The sequence below is a fragment of the Enoplosus armatus genome, chromosome 5 (genome assembly GCF_043641665.1).
Source record: "Enoplosus armatus isolate fEnoArm2 chromosome 5, fEnoArm2.hap1, whole genome shotgun sequence".
Classification (NCBI taxonomy): Eukaryota; Metazoa; Chordata; class Actinopteri; order Centrarchiformes; family Enoplosidae; genus Enoplosus; species Enoplosus armatus.
Window position 1 is genome coordinate 4397634 of NC_092184.1, and position 21307 is coordinate 4418940.

Here is a 21307-nt window from a genome sequence, read left to right on the forward strand (position 1 = left end):
AGAACAGGCTGATTGAAACTTCATGTATTTAAAAACTAAGCTGTGTATATAAAAACAAATCACGAGAAACAAAATGTCAGATTGGTTCCATCGTTCACCCCCGAGTTAGGTTTCTATTTTTTGTGAAAGACGGATGAAGAGTGATTATACGATACGTCGCTTACTCTGGAAACATTTGAGTAATAAAACCCAAAACCATTTTGAACTGTTTTTTGATGTTGATTTATCGCGTTGAATTCTGGGCATTTCTCGCTCTGCCTCCCAACTTCTCGCAGCTGCGTCAATTGACATCAAATATGCACAATGATACCGGAAAAGGAAGGATTGTATGTCTAAAATAAAGGCAAAATGTGTGTCTTAGGGAAACAAAAAAGAAAAAAATATAAACATCACATTGTTTAATGTAATAAAGGAGGTTTTGAAATAGTTCACGAATCTAAAAGTGGTCATCTACATCCTTCACTTGTAGTTTGTTGTTTGACCAATCTAGAATGCACGCCCAAACCGGTTTTATTTGGAAAATCTTACCCGGAAGCTGTATGCTCATGCACTGTCTAATTTGACAACGGTAGATGCTTCACTCTCTCCATTCATTTCATTCGCACATAGTCGCATCCTAGCAGCGTGCCCTCCCCTCCAGTTTCACTCCGCCTGGAAAGATGGCTGCTCCGGTGGTGGTGAGAAGCTCCGGCCCGGCGCTCTGCCCGAGCTTCGCGGAGGTCTGTTCGTTCCTGGAGCGATACGGAGCGGCGCTGGATCTGCCCGAGATGACTTTCCCGCAGATGGAGAGGTATCTGCGGGACACAACGACAGGTGAGAGATCGGAGGTAGTGGTGGTAGTGGGGCGAAGAAGTGGTGGAAAGCTGCGACACTTGAAGCCGAAGGAGAAGGGGTCCACCACTACCACCATCACCATCATCATCGTGATGATGATGAGGATGACGAAAAATGTTGAGTGTGTGGCCCGGCAGCGCAGCATTAGATCGGGAGTTTAGTCAGCCAGCTTCTACGCCTTGTTACCGGTTATTGACTATGAGTCAGTTTTCCCTTGAAAGACAACCATTTTTTGTCCCAAGTTTCTAAGGAAACATTTGAACAGAGAGAAAACGTAGACCGCTAACATAAAGCTAGCCCCTCTCCAAATTACACACACTTTGGACTATGTTGTATGTTTGTGCTAAAGTTAGGGGAAACGGATACAGACGGGGGTACAAAATTTGGCAAGGTACCCCGAGAGATTTTAGTTGGAGTCAAGTGACAGGTCGTCGATAATGTTGTCAAGGCTGGTATTGATCTGTTAACGCTAAACTTGGTGTGGGAGCCATGATGCAGCACAGCCTAGTGACCACACACAGCCAACCAGCTAGCTCCGGAGTGTTGTCAGGTGTAATTTTTCACCGGCCTTGCCTCACAGGCAGTCGGACTGGAATGACATCAATGTCCCCTTTGTTTATGTGTTGATCACGTGCTCACGGCAATTATATTTTCCTCTTCGATCTGTTGTTAAGACGGCTGTCAAAAGTGAACGACTGATGTTAGCTAAAAACAGTGGATGTTATTTTTTTGCCATTGGTAGATTCGCTGTCAAATCTGCACAGGCGCAGTAGGGACTGTAGCTGCTGGCTAACTAGTTAGCAACTCGGATTCCGTCAACTTTTAGTTAAAGTAGCGCTACAGTTAACTTACCGCGTTGTCGTTTATCAGATATAGTTGTTTGAGACTGTCGTGTTTGTAGCTTTGCACACCGTGTCAGCCAGTCTTACTGGTTAGCTAGCTATATTAGTTTTCAATTACCGTTAGCTTTGTTGCTTAGCTTCTATACCGTAACGTTATATAGCATAGAATAAAGTTAGAAATAACAGCTAATATTCATACTGTAGCCAGCTATAATATTTCTCTGACATTTCCGAGTCAAGCATGATTAACTGTGTGTTCCTTGTCGGGACTCTGTCTGTTGATAATGTGAACACGTACAACATTTCAGTTTACCGTACCAGCAGGGAAAACTGGAATTTCCTGTAAATTCATGGACTCCATAAAAGTCTCACATCAGACCCCACATTTCAGGCTTTTTCATATGATTTTTTTCTTTCTGTAAATTTATGTTCCAAGGTTGAATTTTTAGTTATTAACGTAGTTGCAAGTGTCAATGGGACATTTTCTTTCATTTTGAAGGCAACTGACTCATAACAATATTATTGAACAATAGTCCGAAGACAGATGAAACAAATCATGACACAACGAACAATTATTTCTTAAATCCTCAATAAAAAAAGATACATATATAATAGAGACAATAAGAAATAAAGGTAAATGAAAAGATACAGATGGAATTACAAAAAGAAGTAGAAAAAATATTTTTCCAGAGGTGTGTTTTGATGCAGTTTAAAGTGAATCTAGTCTATAATGAAATGTCACTAAGTTACCATCCCCTGTTCAGATAAATATATCATGCAGTTTATAGCTTTTCTGCTTTCAGAGTTTTTAACAGAGGTGAGGTACATGTACATCAATATCTGTTAGAAACACCCTTGAAGTAGGCTTTTTCTTGAGGCATCTCGTCATATTAATATAGAACTTTCCAAGAGTGATGTAAAGACTTACAGTGAAATTAATTTTGGAATTCTTGTGAGAGTAGTAGAACATAATCTTATTTTAAGTTTGGCTAACCAGAGTTTTACAAAACATTCACATCCGACATATGATGGTGTCTCTTGGCAAAGTTTAAAGGGTCATCAGAGAAGGGTGACCTAACATCCTCAATGAAGCAGGGATTTATAAACCTTCTGAAACAACACAAAGATACACTGATTATTGATAACTGGTTACCGATCACCTTATTAAACAACGACTATAAGATATTTGCCTTAATCTTAGCTGGTTGTCAGCAATTTGGATTACACAACCTAATTGATGAAATATCGTAGAATAAGCAATATCATAAGGCTGCTGCTGGATCTGAACTTCTCGAAGATGACCCTGCCATTTCATTTTTAGGTTTTCCATAAGGCTCTGTGTCAGTCACACATTTATCTTTGATACATTAGGTGATTTGAAGTTTGGCCAACATTAGAGCCCAATTGTTATGCTGCAAAAATCATTTGCTCTACTCAACTCTGTTTACATATAGAACTATCTACACTGTACATGGTAGAGTGAAGAAGAAGAAGAGGGAACATCTGATCTGATGGACTGAAAACTAAACATTTAGCTGTGAGATCCGGGGTACCCAGTTTTGAGAACCGCTGACATAGTGAACAACTATTTACCCAGCAATGAGTGAACAACATAAAATATTCATAAGCTAGCACATCACCAGTTATGTTGATGATACTTTCAGTGCCGCAATAGTTTTAAAAATAACACTGTTAGAAAAGAACACACGTTGAATGTTAAAAGCAGTCAGACACGCTGAGTGTGTGTCTCTTTTTATTGCTTATCTCAAGGCATTTAAGTTGTACTGATAAACTGGCTCATAAGCCCCCAAAGATTACAGTAATATATAACCAATTTGAGTCTGTATGAACACATATTACATTCATGGCTGGAATCATAAATGTGATTTTCCTTTTTATTCATTTAGCAGTTGCAGGACCTGTTTTTCGATTGAATTTGTTTGTTGCTGTTAAGTTGTTTATCTGTTGTTACAGACCTGTTTTTAATGGCAAAAAGTCCAATCAGTACTCCTGTTTTTGTTTATGAATTTAGGATTATGTTGAATCTTGAACCCAGTTTAAGATTATACACATCGTTATCTAAAATCTAAAACTGTACAATAATAATATCGTAACACACGTAATATTGAAATTGACCTCCAAAAGAGAAATTATCTTTCCCCTTTAGCCTCATAAACGGGGAGGCAAGAGATCATGTTCAACTACAGGAAAAACAACCCTGTGGCTGGCTTTAAAGTTGTGCTTAAGCACTCTTCAGTAGGATGAATGTGTGTTGACACTGACTCCTATGAGAAGTTAAGATGAACAGTGTTATGTTTCTAATCATCGTGTGTGTTGTCCAGTTCCTAAGCCCCTTGTGGAGCTCCATGTGAAGCTGCTCAGAAAACTGGGGAGGTCTGTGTCTACTGACCGCTGGGAAAAATACCTGGCTAAGGTGAGAGCTCTATATATGTATGTATGTGTGTGTGTGTGTGTGTGTGTGTGTGTGTGTTTGTGATGTGGTTGGCTTCAGATTCCATTTAGACTGACTGCACTTGACATGAGTAAACATGACTTACTTGAAGAGGTACAGCCATCAGTAAGTCCAGCTTTCTCTGGATGGAGCACTCGTTTGCTGCTTCTTCAGAGACACATCTCAAGTTTGCGCTCAGGTTTCTCTCTTATGTGAGTGCACAGCGCAGCAGGAAGGGCAAAGTGTTAGTTAGTGGAGATTGGATGCAGTTACAGCCCCTGTTTGGACGATAACAAAAGTGTATTTGTACATAAAACTCTTGACCTTGTGGAGATTTAAGTGAAGCAACGACAGAGTAACGACTTCCCACTAACTGTAGAGCCTTATTTCTGTTGTGATCAACAGATGGAGTAATGTTGAAAGAGGAGGAGACATGTGGAAGAAGATTAAACCAGACATACTGTATCAGTGATGAGACATAAAACCTGTGCTCGTATGCAGACTATATCTAATCGTTGTTTCATGTAGGTTTGCCAGGAGTTGAACAATACCTGGGCATGGGAGCTGGAACAGAAGGGCTACCAGGAGATGTCCATGGAGTGCAAGTCGAGCATCCTCAAAGTATGACATGCCCTGTTTTCACTTAATGTAATTAGTGTATCCAAAAGACTGAAGCGTCTCTAGTCAATCAACCACGTTAACCTTGTCTTTGATTTATCTTTTCCTGCTTCAACTCCCTCCTCCTCCTCTGTCCACACATTTATTTTGTTTACCCTTCAGTATCTCTGCGAGTGTCAGTTTGATGACAACCTGAAGTTCAAGATGGCGATTAATGAGGAGGACCCAGAGAAGATGCGTCTGCAGCCTATTGGTCGGGACCGGCAGGGCCTGATGTACTGGCTTCAGTTGGACCAGGAGCAGAACATCCGGCTGTACACGGAGGAGCAGGACGATCTGGACGGATCCACCTGGAAGTGCATAGTCAGGTAGTACTGTTGAGCTGGTGGATATATCTCTCATAGTGTGTCAACAGGTGGCACCAGTGTCTCAGGCTGCAATCACATCTATTATTATTGTTTTCTCTGTTCGTACAGTCTGGATCTTATATTCTCAGAAATGTTTTTTTTTGGATAGGTTCACATTGCAAATGAAATGCCAACCTTGGCTTGAGGCTAGTTTAAAGTAGTCAATTATTTTCAGTGTTTCTCCCTGCTGGATAATAGGCTGCAGTGTCATGTCACTTCTCCACTTTCTGCTCTAAGTCTATTCAAATTCTGCTCTCCTGTTGTTTCGTAGGACACGTAACGACCTGGCTGAGGCTCTGGAGCTGCTGAAGGCCCAGGTTGAACCAAGCCAGAATCAGAATCAGAATCAGAATCAGGACCAGGACCAGGACCAGGACCAGAACCAGAACCAGAACCAGACTGGACCCAGGAGCGCCAGCCCCACAGAGAAAGATGCAGCTATGTTGGGTGAATGACTAGATATTGCTTTGGATTGAGAGCTTATGGATACATTTTAGTAATAATAATTTGGAAAATGGAGAGAAAATATAATGTGTGTGTGTGTGTGTGTGTGTGTGTGTGATGACAATTTAGGGGATGAGGCCATTGGAAGCACCAACCCTGAACTCTCCAAGACCACAGAAGAACACACAGATAGTAAGAAGGTTGATCCTGTAAACGAAGAGAAACCCCCAAGACGAGGTACCTTGATTAAAAATCTGATAGATTATAGAATTTGATCATCCTTGATTCACCTAATGTGTTGAGCTGTTTTTTTGTTGCTTTATTTGAAAGTGTACAGTAAAAACGAGGGGAGAGGTATGACATGCAACCAAGGTCCTCAGCTTAGACTCAAACTACAAATGTTGTGCTTACATGGTCTGCATCTTAAACGCCTGGACACCCTACAATTCTGTTTCCATCACTGATAAAGAGGGACGGGAAAGTGGCCAAAGTATCCACTACTACCAGCTACTTTCACTATTTTATTTGCCAGACACAAGAAGAAGAAAATGGTCTTTTAATGATAGCTGTTTCCCAGCTCAAGGGGCTGGTAGACAAACTTCCCACCCTGATCACCTACACTACATATTTTTGATTCTCATTATGACACAAATCTGCTCCTAGCTCTCCCTTTCTTGTTTGATGTTGCTAGGAATATAATTGTTTTGTCTTTTTTGTTTTGCAGTGGTAAAGCAGGAGCAGACTAGGCCTGTCAAGCAGGAAAACGCTGAGGTTAAAGAAGAGAAGACAGACCACAAACCGGCTGTCTTTGATAACCGCGTGAGCACGATCACCACCATCATCAAATCAGAATCCAGGGACACTGATGCCCCCAAAAATGCTGTGTCGGTCGTCATGGCACCAGGTGCGACTGTGACAAAACAGGAAACAAACAAGGAAGAGGAAGCTGAGCGGGCGGTCGTCAGGAGCAACCAGCAGGCCAAGATACCACTGAAGAAGAGGGAGCTTAAGCTTGCTGAGAGCTACCAAACCAACCACCTTAACAACAGTAACAGCAGTAGCATTATTGTTTGTAACCCTTCAGTGATCCAGACCAAGGACAGCCATGGAAGAGAGGGGAAGTTGCCTAACTCATTAGCGCCCCCTGGTGGTCCAGGTGCCTCACAACAGCAGCAGCAACTAGTGGTCACTGCATCGAGGCAAGAACTGACCAACGGGCGAGCACCTCTCCTCCTGCCTCATAAAGAGGGACAAAATGGAGTCATAGGGGTCATAGGTCAAGTTGGCGTTGTAGGTCATGTCGGGGTCATCCGAAGCCCATCTGAGCGTCACAGAGCCCCCGGTGCTGAGCAGCAGCAGGAACAAAATGGGCCGAGTTTAGATCACCGGGGCTCCAGAGCTGTGGAGGAAGAGAGGGAGGTGAGCAGGCAGTCAGTGCTGGTAAGGAAGGGACCTGTTGAAGGGGAGACGACAGCAGCAGTCACCGCCCTTCCTCCTCATGCAGCGATCGAGGCTGAAACAGCCGCAAAACAACCGTTGTCATCCTTAAGATCTGATCAACTCCCTGAAGCTGTAGAGAGAAAAGTGGATTCTGTTTGTGTTTCTTCTCTGTCTCAGTCCACAGAGGAACCCAAAAGACAGACAGCAGAAGACCAGGGGAAAAAATTGACAGAGGAGCAGTTAGACAGGGGGACGAAAACTGGGCACAGCAGTCATCAACAGAAATATGATAACCTGGACGAGAGGGAGGAGATGAAAAGAGAGGTGTCCGGGCACCCTGTGGCAGAAGAAGGAAGTAAAGATGACCATGAAAAGAATAAAAGTACTTTGGAGTTTGAGGCAGAATCAGGGAGCACCATTCCACCTCTAAAAGTAGACCAGCAGGATAAAAAGGACCACCAGGGAGACGGGGTCAATGGTGGGTTGGCAGCCCAGTTCAGGGTGAAGGACACTGGGCTTGGATGTGAGGAGAGGCAGGGTCCCCTGGAGGAAGCCTCCTCTGAGCTCCAGAAAGAAGGAATCAGGTTGAAGATCAAGATTCCTCCCCACCGGAGAAACAAGTTAAGGGGAAAAGGGGGGAAGGAGGAGGAGAAAGACAGGGAGCAGGAGGTGCAAGAGGAAGGGAGGCCGCTGAGGAGATCTGCAAGGATTTGCAGGTATGTGTTTAATAGAATTCATGAATGGTGGATTAGAGAATAAACTTTGTATTTGTCTTTGTCCATTGTAACCTCAGGTACACCTGGTTTGATTTGACAATAAATTCAGTCCCATCTATACCTTTTTTCTTGAAGATCATCTGCTTTGCCAACCTGCAGGCCAAGCTCAAAGGTGGCTGAGAGCCAGAGAAAGAAACCACAAAGAAAACAGGCACTGCCTACCAGAACGAGGGAAGAAGAAGAGGAGGAGGAGGAGGAAGAGGAAGAGGAAGAAGATGAAGAGGAGCGGAGCTCGACTACAAAGAAAGACAGAAAAACAGAACCCGTTGGGCAAATTAGGAAACAAAGGGTAATCCATTTCTAAATGTCTCCTGTGGGAATGAACACATTAAGTTGGGCTGTTTTTTGCTCTATTTTTTGTCTGTCTGACTGTTTCTGTTTCTCTGTTGTGTTTTCAGGGTAAACGGAGGCATCGGCGCCCCAGATGGTCCAACATTCGTTCGAAGAGGCGCAAACTGAATGAGGGAGGGGAGCTGGAGGACAGAGGGAGGAAACGAGGAGATGAGGAGAGCGAAGGAGGAAGTGACTCCGAAGAATCATGTAAATCGGAGGAGATTCCCAGTGAGGATGCCTGCAGTCATTGTGGCTTGCCCAACCACCCTGAACTGGTGAGAGAGGAGTGTGCGTGGTTCTGTGTGGACACCCCTGTCCGCATACATTTGGGTACTATTGGTCTGCGGCTGGTTTTTATGATTTGGACACATCCCTGTGGTTTGAATTAAGGGAAATCTTAATGCTACAGCACACAATGATATTTAAGACTACAGTTTATTTCCAGCTTTGAGACAATAGTTTGGGAAAAGCTTTCTCCTGATTCAACGTGACAATGCCCCCATGCATAAAGAGTGGAGGCTATTAGAGCAGCAGATTAATGCCCATGGTTTTGTAATGTTCAACAGTCCATATACTTTGTTAATGCTGTAGTGTTCTTGGACTTAATGAGATTTTCAAAATCAAAATTAATTTGAGGTTTTGAGTGACTTTACTTTGAATCACACTTGGTTTTTTTTTGTAAACACCCTTGATGTTGCACTGAAAGTAGTTTATGGATAAGCTGCTTTTTGTGGCCTGCTGTCATGATTTCTTCAGAAATTTCACATTACACAGATAGGACTCTAAGTAATTTATATTGTCCACCATCATTTAATCAAATTTTTTCTTTTTGATTTTGTTAACATGTCAACATAAAGACATATTCCCATTGCACATTGCCAAGCCCAAAGTTGACCTACAATGAAAAGAAGCCCAGCATTTAATTTACAATAATATGAAGAGGAAATACAGCAAATTGTCACATTTGAGAAGCTGTAACCAGCAAAATCTGGTATCTTTTTCTTGATAAATGGCTTGAACAATAAATCAGTATCAAAACTGAGGAATTGATTAATCAAGTAATACTTCTCGCACTGGTCCACATTTATACTAAAGACGCAAGTAAATGCAAAATATTGAAGCCATTAAAGGCTCAGTTGTTTGTATGTAGTTTGATGCAGCAGAATTGTGGTTCATATCCCAGCTGGCGCTGTGAATGCAGAGAGTTGTCACTATGAGTTATTTCACTGTATGTATGTTTGTGTGTGTATCCTCAGATCCTGCTGTGTGACTCTTGTGATAGTGGATACCACACTGCCTGTCTGCGGCCGCCGCTCATGTTGATTCCAGATGGAGAGTGGTTCTGTCCCCCCTGCCAACATGTAAGCTGTATGTTTGTGACTGAGAGAAGGACCGACACATAGGCACACACAAAGCACATTTTTATCTCTTATCAAACTGTAAACCTATTTACATTTTGGTGGTAAAACTCCATCTGATGTCAAACATAAAACTTATTGATTAGCATACAATCTCAAATCCCACTCTTTGTTCAGTAATATCTTAAAGTAGTCAACGGTTAATTTTACAATTAATTGCTTTGATATTGAAAGTAAGGCTGGGTATTGTTTTCTATGCTAGTGACAGTACAACACAACCTGAGTTTCAGTATCTATACAAAACCTTACTACGCTACTTACCTACATAGCAAAAGCTTACTTTGAGAAATGTTCATTTAACAAAGATACCTATCTCAAATGTTTCATGTTGTCCAAACACAAGAATAATGTTCTTAAATAAAAAAAGTCTAAAACTGAACTATTTGATCCAGACATTCAGTGTCAGCTTTTAGTACTTGAACGTTTTAATACTTGGTGCTTCGTACACATTTCAGTGGTACGAATATAGTGTTGAGGTTCGATACCCAGCCCTAATAAACAGGACATTTTAAAAGAGACATTTTTAAACATTTGATAGTGATGATTTGTGTTGATTTCCTCCCTTCAGAAGCTGCTGTGTGAGAAGCTGGAGGAGCAGCTGCAGAATCTGGACAGTGCTCTGAAGAAAAAAGAGAGAGCAGAGAGGAGGTAAAAACTTACACACACACACACACACACACACACACACACACACACACACACACTATGATCAGCTTTCTGAAAAAAAAACCTCTCATATTCATAATGATATGGATTTTGACCCTGTCTGTCCAGGAGGGAGCGGCTGGTGTATGTGGGAATCAGTGTGGAGAACATCATTCCTGTGAGTAAATCACAAATAGCGTGTGTGACCTCTTCAAGTTTGATTTTTTTTTTTTTCTCATTGTACCACATCAGTGTTAACACACAGTTCATAATAATCCTTGTCAGTTTCTGTAAATAGATTTGTACTCAATTCAGCTCAAAAGTGGGGAATAATGTGATTACACGAGTGCATGAGTTTTATTTTTTTTATTCGTTTTAATGTCAGGCATTTTTCAGTTTTTCACAATTTTCAACATTGTAGAACCATACATTAGAGCCCTGGTCTAGTAAGTTGTTATTAGGATAACATTTAAATGCGAAGTTTCACTTGGAGTTGCTAACATTTTGAACAAAGAAGCTTGCTCACGTTTACAATGGCTGTCACAAGGGAAGCAGCAGTTTATATTCTGCAAATCAAATCTCCCAGGTGTTCATGCTTCTTGTCTCAGATTTCTGAGTTGGACCAATGAAAAACACAGATGTTGGAACTGCCATCTGGGACTTTGGATGGAACACAGCATGAACACAGTCTAATCTTGTGAAACAGACTTAAACCAGACTGTTTGTTGTAAAAGAAATATTGTTTGTATTGTTTATATTTTACAGTGCAACATTAAATAGAATTGTCTTGACTGTCTTAGGAGGGAGATGAAGAGGAAGAGGAAAAGTCGGCCAAGAAGAAAGATTCCAAAAAGAGCAAAAATCTGGGGAGGAGGTCAACCAGAACCAGGAAGCACATCAGCTACAGGTGGGTTTGGCCTGGCAGGGATTAAGGGTACTGTGTGGGGTTTTCTTACAACGTTATGTTACATTCTGTGTGTTCGAAAGTTTTGTGTGCAGAATGCAGAATTTCTTGCAAACATTTTTAGCAATTTTATTGAAATAATTTGGAACCTCCATTATTTATATTCATGTTTGCATTAGGTAGCAGGCTTCTTCTGTCTTGCATTATGTCTATGCCTTATGCATTGCTGCCACCAACTGTCGATACGTGGAAAAGCGTGAATCGACGGTCCATGTTTCAGTCCCATTATTGTCAGCATTGCAACTATAAATTTCTAGTGTCACATGAAAGGTGTGATGAATTTCCTTAATTATAAATGTGAGATGAAATGGTTAAAATGACCAGACGGTGTGTCATATTTTCAAGCAAATTGGAATTTAGCAAAAATTCTCACATTGAAAACATAAAACCTCAGACTGATGAAGATCAACATCTGTTTTGTATGTCTGTGTTTCAGGTTTGATGACTTTGACGATGCCATTGATGAGGCTATAGAGGAGGACATCGGGGACCTCTGTGCTGGTGAGTGGATGATGTGAAGGTTAAAAAAATGGGCGGTTAGACAGCTGATATTCAGAGCAGGTTTGCAGTTCAGTGTTAGGGTTGCTGAACACATCAGTTAACATAATAATATTTGAACATGAGTAAAAACATGAAGAAACCTCAGATTAAGAAATTCATGAGATCCCTTCCTTGGAAGACCTGGGTATCTGGTTAATGATGGCTTCGTTTTAATTATTTATTCCAGTAAGCCAGCACAATACCAGGGTCATGAAATTGACACACCGAAATGGAATGCAGCCATTATTGATGTTATTAGACAACACTTCCTGCTATTAACGGCCTAAAAGAGACGTAAGTGGGTGAAGAGCAATTACAGAAAATAAATAGAGAGTTGTTTGGTTTGTCCAGATGCAAAATACAAACATGGGTTTATAATCTAAAAATATTAGAATAAACACTCACCCTCCTCATGTAGAGGTGTTCAGTACATGTGCGACACAAATCTCTAACAATGAATCTGTAAACTGGACTGACTATTCTGAATCACCATGGTCACTGACTGAATCAGTAGCTTTTAGCAGTGGAGCTCCTCACTGGTGATACATAGTATGTTACTTCCTCATATTAAGAGCGAAAGCCACTGAAACAATCATAATCTGATAACTGTCGTGAATAATAGGCTGCTGAGTTAAGTGTTAAGGCTAGTTTTGTATAACTGAACGTAATGAAATGATTGAAAGCAGCAAAGTGATTTGTGATTTCCACCACTAAATTCATGGTGTCTTTTGTCTCTGTTAACTTGCAGGAAAATGAACTTAAAACCTTCTTAATTTGTTAAAATTGCCCCATTATCTTTTATTCAGCACATTTCTCCACTTCTTGCACAGCTGTGGAAACAGCAGTTTGTTAGTAAGAGTTCTGCACAAGTTGCGATGCAGCATATTGATACAATTTCCACCACATGAAGATGATTGAGAACCCAAACTTAACATTAAATTTAGTTCAAGGAGAAGAAGAGTGGACTTTTTGACCGTTCTCCAAATTATTCTGTTCTCTTACGCTATTCTGATATAGGAGCAGGGCAAGGCAAAGACATCACCGCTATCCTATCAGAGGACGGGAAGGAGAGCCAGCGGCCAATCAGAAGCCACGCTCATTCTGCCAGAAACAGGAAGAAGCGGCGACTGAACGACCTGGAGAGTGACAGCACGGCAGCAGAGAGTGAGGACGAGTTCATGCTCAGCAACAGGTAACAGTCACACAGACTCTCCCTTTTCTTTCCTCCTTCGGTGTTTCTCTTTACCTATCCGTGTCCTCTCTTTAAAAAAGCATTTGCTTCTATCTAGCTTATTTATTTCTTCTTCTTCCCCCTCAAAGCTCAGAGGATGAGGATTTCGGTGCGTCAGGGGCAGATGATGATGAGGAGGAAGATGAAGATGTGGGCAGCGACGTGGGCAGCTTGGACAGTGGGACCCGCCCCAGACGGGCGGTGAGAGGGGTACCAAAACACAGACCCAGCAGGACCCCACACAGGGGCAGGAAACGGCTGAGACGGCGGCGGAGACGCTCCTCCGAGGAAGAGGAGGAAGACAGTGATGAAGAAATGAGTGAGTGCACAGCGAGAGAAGCTGCCACACTGGAAGACGGAATTGTTGATGGAGTAAAAACGATGACAGCATTGAAACATTTGAATCAGTTTCATTAAGACACCTGCTGTTGATACAGCTCATGTAATCAATATTTTCATCATAAAAACAAACTTTAATCCAACTGTTTTCATAATTGAGTATTTGTTTCAGGCATTTCCAAGTGACAATGATGAAAAACGAAATCTTTTCTTTGTGATATATTGTTGTAAACTGAATATCTTTGGGTTTCTGACTTGTGGTTGAACAAAACAAGACATCTGAAGACTTCACCGGACTGCTTGATACTGCAACTAATGAATGAAGGTTAATGAAGAAGATGTCAGAAAATATTCCAATTTGGGTGCCCCCTGTAGCTCACCTGGTAGAGCGGGTGTCCCATGTACAAAGACGGAGTCCTTACCGCAGTGGTCCAGGTTTGATTCCAGCCCCTTGCTGGTCATGTCATCCCTTCTTTCTCCCACCTTTCCTGTCTCTCTCTATCAATCAAAGGCAAACAAACAAAAAAAAGTCTTGTTTTGTCTGACAAACAATCCAAAACCCAAAGATATTCAGTCTACAATAATATAAAAGAGAGAAGAGAGAACCAGAGAATGTTTTGTGGTATGTCTTGATAAATGACAAAATAATTAATCGATTATCAAAATTGTGACTTGTAAATTTCCACTGTCTCTCTCCAGACTCTGATCAGTTCAGTGACATGACTGACAGCGACGCTGACAAAAAAAGGCGGGGTCTGAGGCGGGGCCAGCGGCAGCAGGTCAACTACCGCGAGACATCCGAGTCATCAGACAACTCCCGGACCTCCACCCACAGGGTCAAGGTTAAACCTCGCGGCAGACCACGCAAGGAGCATCTCTCGAGCGACTACAGCGATGGTCAGTCACCGCTGGCATCACTTTTAATTCATGCAGGTCAAGAAGTAGATTTTAGAGAGGTGCGAGTAGAAACCTCCAGCTGCTGTCTTTTTTGTTTTATTGAACAAAGTTTCCATATTGATTAATTGTAAATATATCTTTTTATTTATATAGCCTAAAATTGATATAGCATACGACACACTACTCCCCCAAAATATCGCATGCACCAAATGCTGTATAATATGACATGAGCAAACCATGGAATTTGTTTTGAAAGGTACTTCCTGTACCTTTTTTGTGTTGAATATACACATTTTTGAAAAACTGAATGTTTCAGGCAAGTGAAAATAGCTTTTTACTAAACTTACAGAGCATATTTACTAGTTGTAACAAGACTTCACCCTGCTTCACGCACACTCAAGAGTTGTTGAAGTATGAGGAAGGGCTCTAGCGATCAATACATTGATAAATACTGGAGATGGGATCTGTATTGGCCACTGATGTAGTTGATCAATTTCCTTCTTTCTTATGCACATTTTCCTTTGTTGTCTTGTTGTCAGGAGGTTAGTATATCAAGTGCACCTCCACAGTATTACTGAAGGGAGGGAGGAGCATGTGTCATTCATTGTACCAGCAAAGATTTATTCCACCCATCCTTCCCCTTTCTTTTTCTTGTAGTGACGCCTTCTTCCAGAGACTCGGATGAGGAGGACGATTATGAAGACGAAGAGGAAGATGACCAGAGAAGGAGAGTGCACATGAGGAGAAGAGAGGAGGAGGACCTCCGGGGAAACAGGACAACAGAAAAGCGGAGGAGGTACAAAGAGGACGAGGAGGATGACAGAGAGAGAGGGAGGCGGCTGAAAAGAAAACTATTGGAGAGGGAGAAGGACAGAGACAAGCGGAGGAGATTAAAGAGGACAGACAGAGAAGAGGAGGACCTGGAGAAGATGGGCAGGGGGAAGAGGAGAGAGATACTGTCGCAGCAGCGACGCAAACGGCTCGCTCAGATGCTGAAGAAACGGCGGCCTTCGACGGACGATGAGGATGAGGAAGAATCAGAGGAATCTGAGTCGTCATCGGAAGAGGATCGTCCAGTCCGCAAAAGACTCAACCGCATCGACTCCGATGATGATGAAGAGGAAGACGAGGAGGAAGAGGAGGGAAGACAGAAGATGGCGACCAAAAAGTCTTCAGTGGTAGAGAGGAGGGCCGACTACAAAAACGACAGCGACGCTCAGGAAAAGGGGAGGGGCCGTAGCCTGTCTCCGTCAAACGGACATCGGACCTCCAGAGTCCCGGCGAAGCCTGGGGCCGGAAGTCCCGCCGTGCCCAGGGACACTGCAGGATCAGACAGGCAGGGCAGGGACAATGGCCCCTTACATCCAGAGGAGGAGGAAGATGGGGGCCAGATAGACTCATTAAACTCTGTCCAGAACAGTCCACAGTCATGATGGCTGTGTCTGTGTGAGTAACGCCCGCTTCTTTGTTTCTTTTAACTGTCAGGCCTTTTTATCCACAAACCACCTGAAACTGGATATCTCTTTCTCTTTCCCTTCTTACTCTCCTGTCTTGCTCTTCCTCCTCGCTGTTGTATTGTGGTAGAGTGCTATCCGCCATCACGTACTGTACGTCACTACAAAAACTCACGAGTATCCATTCACACTCATCGTCACCTCTGGCAGAACGTCACAGCCAGCCAGCCGGACCAAACGCATCCTCACACCAGGACTGGCAGCACTTCATGTTCTCGTGGACGCACTCGCACACAGCCGGAGGTCATCGTGACCATTTCCCTGAACTCTTCAGTTACAGACGTCTTTCTGGTGGGTCCATGGGGCAGGATGATAGTAGATTCATCCCATTTGGGCCTGAATGAATTGGACACAGGAGTCTGTTTGTAGTGTACCTCATCCTAAAGCACTTCATCATTCTCATAGCACTTAAGGGCCCGCCACCAAGGAGAGTGTCAGTGTCAAACCCAACACTTTGGATCATGTGACCTGAAGGTTAGAGTGACCAGACTCCTCCCCGCAACAAAAAAGCATAGTTTCTCACTGACCTCTAGCGGTGTCTACTCGTGCAGATAGTTTTGGTTTTATATGTCCAGGTTCTGAGATTTCTGCCTCCACCTAAATACAATGGAAGTGAATGGAATTGTGTTTGTGGTCCTCAGGTCCTCAGGTGTTGTCATTGTAGTGGTGCTGCACTGAAAAATTAACCAGTAGTCTAAGGGTTAAGGCGTGTATATCTATGGTTTGACTCCCGGCGGGGGGGGGGGGGGGTCATAGCCTTCTCTCTCCGTGTTTCCTGTCTCTCTCTCTCCACACTGACAGTTTGTTGAGTTTTTAAATGATCTTTTTACAGTGCAGTGATCACCACAAAGTAAACAAGGATTCACCTTCTTTGTGTGCAGAAATCAGATACCTCAAAACCTGCCATAACTACACCAAAACTATCTGCACGGTTGGATATTGTTAGAGGTAAATAAGAAAATGTTTTTTGTAATTTGGGCGAATCGACCCTTGAAACAAGATGCATCTTGTGAGAAATCCTGGATGAGTGAAATTAACTAAATGTTGTAACATTAAATGCAAATTCCAGTAACAATCAGACTTGGGATCCCAATTCAAGGACTGGGCTCAAGAACTGCTCCTCCTCCCCACATGAAATGGTTCAGCCTCAGAGAGTGCAACACTAATGGTGCGTTCGAGTGTTCCTTGTCAACTGGTGAAGTCAAAAATTTGCCCTCAAACAGCCGACAAAGTGGTTAATACCAGAAGTGAACTCCATGACAAACAGTGTCGTTTAGGTCATGCCAAATATTCTCTGGTTACAGCTTCTCAGTTTCTTTGTCTAATGTGATAAGAAACTGAATATTTTTAGGTTTTGAAGAGTTGGTCGGACAAAAAAGGACACCACCTTTAGGATTGATTTATTTATTAATCAATTATTCGAGAAAATAATCAGAAGATTAACAAATAATGAAAATAAGCAGTAGTTACATTCCTAGGAAATATATTCATGTAACACTTTGTAATGAAATGTTTTTTCAGACTGCTAACAAGCACAAATGGTGTAGTTTGAATCTGGCATTCAATGTAAACACCCTGCAGGGACTTCACATTGTTAACATGAGGACCGACTGAATGCAAATATGTGGTTAATACACAAGTTGTAATTCATGGTGGGGTACTGTTGACTGCAAAGGATTCAGCTCTCGAGTCTTCCTAATTTTGGTCTTTAAATGCAGACTTTGGAGCATCCTCTCGGCCATTTAAACTCTGTTTTCTAGTTACCTAAAAAGATGTAGTTCAAACTTTCTCAAGATATAAAGAAAATATGAATGCATTAATTCATATCATGTGAAGTGCTGAACGAGGCACACATTGGACCAGTTTGGACTCGAGTAACATTCGGGATGTTCTTTTCCGACAGCCAAAGTGTTCGGTTTCAGACTGTCACTCATTTGTTCCATATGTTCACGAATCCTTGTGTTGGTGGGACCACGTTTGCTGTACATACTTTGCCTGTATGCTGTTCCTTGTAAGATAATAGATGTTCTGTTCTCTTAGTCCTCTTGTAAAATATAGTGTTATATTTTCTATATGAAGGAGAGGAGGAGAGATGCTGCTGTGAGTGATGTGTGGATCGATAAGGTTTCAACTGCGAGTTCATCAACGGTTTGCTTGTTTTGTTTGAGATTCCGCGACCGTTGATTTGTGTGAAATAAGACCAGCGTGGAGCCCATTCACCAGTAAAATGTCCCAGGATTGTTTGAAAGAGCAGAATACTGCTCACCTTCAGCCCCGTGTCGTACTTCTTTAAAGGTTTTTAACATTTCGTATCCCTGAAGGGGACCCCAGGAGTTTTTAAGATGGAACAAAGCTTTATTTTTTTGATTGAGGCTCATGTGAGGAAAATGATTACCAATCAAACAACTGGTAACTTTGTTTTCTCTGCCAGCTTCTGAATAACCATCACTGTAGGGATTTACACTCGTCTAAAACTGTTGTATATGGTAAAATAGCTGGTGTGGCAGGCTGTGTGGATGAAAGCAGGTCTCTTTGTTGGGTTAACTTCATACAGTCAGATCACTGTTTAGGTTTTAAATGACTTTCATCCTGCTGTTCATATAAACCGAAGGAGGCTGGTTTTACTCTGGATACCATGTTACGTCCCTTATCTTTGAATTTCTAATGATTCCCCCCTTTAAATCCACAAAGTTGGGCTCAAAAGTTACTGATGTCCGTGCAGATTTTTCTTTTCTTTGTGTCTGTAAAAAGAGCTGAAATGAATGATGTCGTCCAAACTCCTGGAGCCTGTATTTGTCAAACTTCTATTTACCATTTATCAAGCAACTTACTCCTACTTACAGCAAAGTGTAAGAATAACTTAGAAGTGCTCGCATCACATGTATGATCAGAGCATGAACGTTAGAGACAAGGATTTACGCTTTGTCTGCCAGGTTCATTCTTTATATGTTACTCAGTGATATCTTTTTCTGCAAAAAACAGAATTGTGTGAAATCCTTAATATCCCCACTAGCAATTTACATGTGCAATTAACAACAACCTAATGTATAAATATATGGATAGGGATGAAATAATTGGAAATTTACTGAAATGAAAACAAAAAGAAACCAAACTGGAGCTGCTACATCAAAGACAACATATAGTAAGGAGAATTAAGCACCACGTTGACAAGTTCAGACAATAAAATTCATTGAAAGTGACTGCAAACAAAATCAATATGAGATTTATTCTCGTCTGAACCTCTTGATAAATGTAGACAGATAAAGAGTAGCGTAACATCCAGTCAGATGTTGAAATCAAATGAAAACTAGAGACCACCTTATGATGCATCACAGCGGCTGCGACGCATCCAGACCCACGACTACCGAGTATTCATCACTTATTACCGGAGTCCTCACCGCCGCCACCACTATCTTCCAAGTCTGCCGTCATTCTGATCTCAACCACACGCTCTCCTGTGTTGTCATAAGAAATGTGATGAAGAGCTTTTATGTCCAAGGCTGTGAGTAGGAGTAACAGGGAAGGATTTCTACTTTTATCTTTCACTTTAGCAGTTTGAAAAATACAGGGACCGGATCAGTCCGCGGCTCTGGTTCTGATCTGATGGGACGGGAGATCCTGCAGAGACCCGCACCCGACGTGCAGAGAGACTCTGAAAGTCTCGCAGAATGAGAGAATATTTTAATGAACCCTGGTTCCAAACACAGAACAAAAGCACTCACCAAAAATATTATATTTTTTAATTGTCTTCAAGTTACAAACACAGTTCCCAGGTGCATGACATATATTTGTTTTAAGAATGAAATGCAGTTTTTTTTTTTTTTTTATCATTCTAACAATGTTTTCTTTTTAAAATTAAATGAATTCATTTGAGCAGTAACGTTAAAACATATGAGACAGTTTTGGTGTGGTTCCCTTTTTAGAAGTGAGATGTGAAACTGCGATAAGAAGGAAGTTTATTTTTTCACCTTCATTCCATTTTAAAATTGACTTTTTAGGGAGTCAGGCAATTTATTGCAGTTGCCTGATTGTACCGCTCTCATCATGATAGTAGCTCAACAACTCATAGCGACGTTTCTGTGGCCATGTGAGTTTACCGGTAATCTTAGTTATTATGTTCTGAAACTTTGTTCGACAGAAAACTTCACGATAATGTTGATGAACATACTGTCATGATTTAAAAAAAAACAGAAATCAAGTCAATGCCAGTCAAACCTCAGATAATATTAGTGGTTTATATTTAGCTTTGGACACACTGAGGAAGAAAATCTGAAAATGATCAAAACCAGTTGATTTTTCCCCCCTAAATATCAGCTTTAGAGAAATCACTACTTTTGTTTGGTTTTGAATTTGTGCCGAAGAACTTCTCAGTTTCTCAAAAGCATCAGATGAGATTTAATTGTTGAATTGACCATTGGGGTTACAGGCTTTGGTAAAAGCTTGGTAGTACACTGGCTCTCTCTCAGTCAGAGAAACGTGGGTTTGTGGCATTGACTACATCGATTCCAGATGGCCGGAGTTCACCTCTGGCTAAACAAGTAAATATTCTTTCAGGTGCTTTCCTGTGATTGTTCAGCTGTGGGTGGACTGAAAAAAATAATAAGATAAAATACTCTTCGGACAGGGTCTCATTATCTGGAAAATCCCCTTAATGCAGTACTTCTGAAAATTAAGATTGCAGCCCCCCTCTGAAGATTTTCACTTGAGTCAAAACCAATTATTTTGAATTCAGTTTGTTGCCCCAGATTCGTTTTGGAAAATCCCCCGACAGCATTTGGACATCAGGGATAGTAAAACCCTCTACTGGCTCTTTAAGGAAAGATGATCCACCCCTCCTGTTTTAGCAGTAAGAGGAGATTCATGTGTGTTTATGCCACCAGCCAAAAAATCATTCCACTGAACCTGATGTGCATCCGTGTTTGCCACTGTGGCAGAATCTGTTGGTTTTAAAATGTTCAGTCCAACTAATCTGGATTCAAATAGGCACCACTGGATGTGAGTGGGGCTCCTTCCATTTCTCTGTTGTACTGTTACTGTAGTATCGCTGTAACATAAATGTTTTCTAAGTTATTAAAACCAACATCCCAGGCATCTCCTCACTAACGTGTCTGAGCCTCATTTTTATTCCTGTTTGAATGATTTGTTGATAGAAAATTGATTCCAATCCTGAGAAAGACGGAGAGCTGATAAGTGGATTACCCTGCAGGAGAGGTTTTGAGAAGTTTCTGTGGAGGTTTTTAGACTATTTTTCTGGAAACATGTCACAATTAAAAATGTAACCATTGTGAATCCCAGCGGACCACAACCTCTGTTCTCCGTGAAGAAACACGCTGTTAAGCTATATTTCAGACGAGGGTCACCTGAAGTGGCAAATATTATGTTTTTATATATTTATATTATTTTGTATAGTTTACCGTAAGAAACTTTTGCCTTGCGAGCCCTTGGCCCCGCGATCAAAGGTTAACTAGATCGCAGCCTTTGCCAGATTTCCATCACAGGGGTAATTCTTTCAGGACATGGATGTTAGGGTCTCCCGTGGCCACTATGAGTAAATGCAACTATCCTGCAGTACCGTCAAGGTAGACACGATTACATATAAGCAGAGCTCCCGGT

General features: G+C 41.8%; 1 protein-coding gene across 1 annotated transcript; it reads left to right on the forward strand.

The window, feature by feature from the left end:
• Positions 1–650: 650 nt before the first annotated feature.
• On the forward strand, positions 651–15613 carry rsf1a (remodeling and spacing factor 1a). Its single transcript, XM_070906300.1, has 18 exons — positions 651–813; positions 4019–4110; positions 4657–4749; positions 4909–5114; positions 5425–5600; positions 5727–5834; positions 6322–7753; positions 7889–8102; positions 8212–8421; positions 9403–9507; positions 10133–10212; positions 10339–10387; positions 11010–11116; positions 11610–11674; positions 12731–12905; positions 13034–13263; positions 13983–14180; positions 14838–15613. The coding sequence occupies exons 1-18, from the start codon at positions 660–662 to the stop codon at positions 15611–15613; spliced, it is 4470 nt and encodes a 1489-aa protein (XP_070762401.1). The 5' UTR covers positions 651–659.
• Positions 15614–21307: the final 5694 nt, after the last annotated feature.

Excerpts from the sequence above, each read along its gene's own strand:
- rsf1a (XM_070906300.1), top strand. The coding sequence starts at position 660 with ATGGCTGCTCCGGTGGTGGTGAGAAGCTCCGGCCCGGCGCTCTGCCCG. Across the intron at positions 5,835-6,321 it reads AGAGAAACCCCCAAGACGAG|TGGTAAAGCAGGAGCAGACT; the intron begins GTACCTTGATTA and ends TTTGTTTTGCAG. Across the intron at positions 7,754-7,888 it reads AGATCTGCAAGGATTTGCAG|ATCATCTGCTTTGCCAACCT; the intron begins GTATGTGTTTAA and ends TTTTTCTTGAAG.